The 4576-nt window shown below is 46.1% G+C and overlaps 1 protein-coding gene across 1 annotated transcript in view; it reads right to left on the bottom strand.

Annotated features, from left to right (window-relative positions):
- Nucleotides 1-387: 387 nt before the first annotated feature.
- Nucleotides 388-4576, bottom strand: part of ECHDC3 (enoyl-CoA hydratase domain containing 3) — a 17748-nt gene continuing 13559 nt past the window's right edge. Inside the window, exon 4 of the mRNA XM_050805283.1 lies at nt 388-2888. Within this exon, the coding sequence (XP_050661240.1) occupies nt 2679-2888 (210 nt within the window). The 3' untranslated portion in view covers nt 388-2678. The remainder of the gene's footprint in view (nt 2889-4576) is intronic.

Below are 4576 nucleotides of genomic sequence, written 5' to 3'. Positions count from 1 at the left end.
AGGCAGGGTGTTTTATAGGGTGCCAGGAACATGCATTATTTAGATCATGCCCAAGGAGAGAAGCTCTTTACAAATGGGGACTATTATTCATGTCCAGGCTTGGTCTGGAATGAAGAGACAGGCTTGATTCCATTGTTTCTGCCCGTCTCCAGCACAGTCAAGCAGGTCCCTTGGCGGCCGGGAGAGGGCACTAGTGACCCACACATGTTGTCTTAGCCAGCGTGAGACAAGCCCAACTTCCTGTCCAGGCCAGTTTGCAAAAGTACCTGCTAGCTTCCCTGTAGGTGTACGAGGGACACGCACCTACCCCCAAAATACTCGGTGGGCCCGTGCACGGATGTCCACGGATGGGTTCACACGCACGCGATCGGCAAAGACAACGGGCAGGTGGTTTGGGTCAGGTGTATTAGATTGTTATGAATCCCAGTTTCTCCTCCTAAAGCAGGCCCACACAATGAGACCTGCAAATCCAGAAACCTAACAAAGGCCTTAAGTTCCAAAAGACTTTTTCTTCCTACAAAATTCCCTTCATCAGTACTGTGATTTCTGCTTTTCAGTGTTGACCCCAAACCACGTTCCTGAGTCATGGCTCCGAGTGGCCCAGCATTAATAAGCCCAGCGTGCAAGGACTTGTTGACAGAACTCTGAACCGCTTTCAGGCACCTGATTAGAAAAAACTGGCGAGTCTCCAGCTGAGTGATTTAGAGGCCTTCGGGGGGTCAGAACATGAGAACAGAGACCAGGAACCTGAGCAGGGCTGTCCGGAGATTTTTTGCCCCATTTTCTGAGGTCTGTCCTTGGGAGGTAAAAGCTACTTTGGTTCATCCAACTGGACGATTATGAAATGGGGTTTCTGAAGACTGGACTTCCTTGGAACTTAAGGCCTCTTTTTTGTCATATTTTCCCCCTTTGCTTCTCAAAAACTTTAAATTTTATCAATTTAAAACTTGATAAATATAGTCTAGCATTAAGTTGCTGGGAATCAAATCTAATAAGCCTGGATTTCAAAAGTTGAAGAGAGAATGGGTTCTTATCCAGACAGTAGGGCTGACTTCAAGGTTTCAAGTGCTTTACTGTGGAACCTTCCAGCACGTCAGGTGTTGAAGAGGACAGGCAGCTGTCAGCATAGCTGTCTTTTATTAAACAAAGGCCTTGTGATTTGATTTGCACAGTTATAAGGTAGTTTGTGAACAAGCTCTGACAATCAATTTGTAATACACAAAGTAAAGTCTTAAGAAATATTTACTAAATGGGCCAGGTGCGGTGGCTCACACCTGTAATTCTAGCATTTTGGGAGGCCGAGGGGGACGGATTACTTGAGGTCAAGAGTTTGAGGCCAGCCTTGCCAACATGGTGAAACACCATCTCTACTAAAAATACAAAATTAGCCGGGCATGGTGGCACGTGCCTGTAATCCCAGTTACTATGGAGGCTGAGGCAGGAGAATCCCTTGAACGTTGCAGTGAGCTGAGATTGCGCCACTGTACTCCAGCCTGGGTGACAGAGTGAGACTCCGTCTCAAAAAAAAAAAAAAAAAAAAAAAAAATTACTGAATGAGTTTAAGGTAAGTGTCGATCTTGACAGAGTCGAAAACATCCTCTTAGTCTGAAGACACTTTAGCCAGCCGTCACCTACTGTAGTGCAGAGCCCACTTCCAGCCCACTGTCCTAAGCGTGTGTGTTCATAGGTATCTGTCTTCTTCACAATTTCCCCACAAACACACATTTCTGCAAAAACTAACAAAGGGGCACTGCAAAAGAAAGGAATACTTCCCTAAACTTCTTGGTCCTACTACTAATTTCCCTTGGATCTTATTTCTCTTGCGTCACAGGCATGTGAGCAACTGCTAATTTTCATAGTTGATGCTAAAATAGATCACATACATTAGAAAGCAATAGCTTCTTTACTTGGTGTGGTCTAAGACTCTGCCCCCCTTGTTACAGATTTCCAATTAAGAACAAGGAGGCACTTTTTCTGCAACAAGAACACTGTTGGTTTACACTTGAGGAAGGTTTAGGAAATATTATTTTATGATGTTATAGGAAGGAAGAAAGTTTTGTGACGGAAACAGACTTCACTGTAGTTAACAAAACCACTTTGCAACACGGCTCCTTCTTGGGCAGATTCAACATACCACGCACAGGAGATTCATGTTCTTGAAATGCAACCGTTGTAAACCCAACATACTCCAAAAATCACCTACTCTAAATCCATTCTGGAACAAGACGACTGTTGACGAAGAGTGAGCCAGCGACACTACTATCCTAGGCTCCTGATACTGGCATTATGTCAGCATGCTATTCTATCTCACGGGCAACCATTCAGTGCAACAAAACTGAGTCTCAATTGCATTTCAAATAAGATTACAAAATATGTGCCATTAGGAAGACAAACAAAACCAATCGGCAAACCTCCCCAGTGGTACTGAGGGTACACATGATGGAAATGCAGTGATTTCACAAATTGACGCCCTGCGTCAGAAGCTACAGAGGACCAGGCAGGCGGTCGGCTCTTCCCTCCCTGCCATTAGAGGGAAAGTCATGGCCCATCTAGCCAGAGGCGCTCTGGGCAGAATGTCCTGATATGAAAGGCACTTTTAACAAGCGGATCTTGAATCATTGCATGCATTGGAGGAGGAACTCCAGAGAAGGCTGGGAGGCAGAGGTGGGTGGGGGAAGTTAAATTACCTTTCTAGGCACTGCTCTTGCCAAGGCAACCCCAGGGGTAGAACAGAAGAGCCCGATGTTCACCCCAGGAGTGGCAAAAGAGGACTTGTCGCTGGCCACGGCAATGTCGCAGCTGGCAACCAGTTGACAGCCGGCAGCTGTGGCCAGGCCATTGACCATGGCAATGACGGGGACAGGGTGGTTCCGGATGAGCATCATGACCTGCGGGACAAACACACCCACTTCACTTCCACCCAGAGGGAGGCACGACATTAATGCCTATCTTTTTTTTTTTTTTTTCTTTTTTTTAGACAGAGTCTCGCTCTGTTGCCCAGGAAGGAGTGCAGTGGTGAGATCTTGGCTCACTGCAACCTCCTCCTTCTGGGTTCAAGCGATCCTCCTGCCTCAGTCTCCTGAGTATCTGGGACTACAGGCATGGGCCACCACACCCAGCTAAATTTTTTTGGTACTTTTAGTAAAGATGGGGTTTTACTATGTTGGCCAGGCTGGTCTGGAATTCCTGACCTCAAGTGATCCACCCACCTTGGCCTCCCAAAGTGCTCAGATGACAGGCGTGAGCCACCACGCCTAGCCAATGCCTATCCTTTTATATGACTTTCCTGTTTCCAGAGCACTTTTCATATGTGTGAGTTTATCAGATTCTATGGAAAAAGGGTCAAAAAAGGCACAGAGAGCACTAACTCCTATTAAATATCTACTCTGAACCATTGTACAACAAGGACACTAAGCTTGGTGGGGGCTGCTGCAGGGGGTGGCCCCAAGCTTAGCTCTTGAGAAGTGACAGACTCCCACCTGCCTTCCTGGCAAACGCGCTGAAGAACAGTGTGGATTTTTATCTCTGGGGAACAAATCAAACCCTTCAGAGACAGTTCTGTTTTCGCCGTGCCTGTGGGAGGCTCTTGTGTTAAAAGTCTGAAGCTGGTATTTGGTGCTTCCTTGAAAAATTAAGGTGGAAAGGACCCTTGAAGGCAGTTTTCTTAATAATTACTTCTCAAATTACCACCATGAAGACTCTCTCAATTCTATTAAAATGGGGGCGGGGGGGACTCTGCTGTCATCAAAGTAAACAAAATTCCTAAAATAGAGCCATTGGCACAGAGAGGAGAGACAGAAATGTGCTAATACAACCCCTCCAACCAATACATTTCCAGAGCTTTAACTTATTTTTGCAGCTTATGTTTTCATGCCACAGAGTGTGTTGCTATGGTAACTGCAATTTCTAAAGTGCTGCTCTTTGAACCTTGGCAGGGAGAGAGGATGGGAATGAAATTTGGGTTACTTTCCCCAAGGCAGGTATTCAAAGACAAACGACCTTCATTGATTTGAAGATTCTGTCTAAGAAGCTTATCTTTTATATCCATAAACATTTGATATTCGTTAGCTTTCTTCTTAAATAACCAATTATATATTTAAGGCTATGGTATCCTATCCTATAGTAGTGCTTTTGGACTTTTTTGGGGGGAGGTCTCCTTTACAGAACCTGATAAACACTAATAACATTACCTAGGATAAATGAGGAAATGCATCCTCCTCAGAAGAACACAGGCGGGTGGATCACCTGAGGTCAGGAGTTTGAGACCAGCCTGGCCAACATCATGAAACCCTGTCTCTACTTAAAAAAAACACAGGCCGGGCGCGGTGGCTCAAGCCTGTAATCCCAGCACTTTGGGAGGCCGAGACGGGCGGATCACGAGGTCAGGAGATCGAGACCATCCTGGCTGACACGGTGAAACCCCGTCTCTACTAAAAAAATACAAAAAAAAAAAACTAGCCGGGCGAGGTGGCGGGCGCCTGTAATCCCAGCTACTCGGGAGGCTGAGGCAGGAGAATTGCTTGAACTTGGGAAGTGGAGGTTGCAGTGAGCTGAGATCGCGCCATTGCACTCTAGC

Source organism: Macaca thibetana, chromosome 9 (genome assembly GCF_024542745.1).
Source record: "Macaca thibetana thibetana isolate TM-01 chromosome 9, ASM2454274v1, whole genome shotgun sequence".
In the NCBI taxonomy this organism is placed as follows: Eukaryota; Metazoa; Chordata; class Mammalia; order Primates; family Cercopithecidae; genus Macaca; species Macaca thibetana.
Note: the sequence above shows the minus strand (reverse complement) of the source record. Positions and strands in the feature narration are given on the sequence as shown.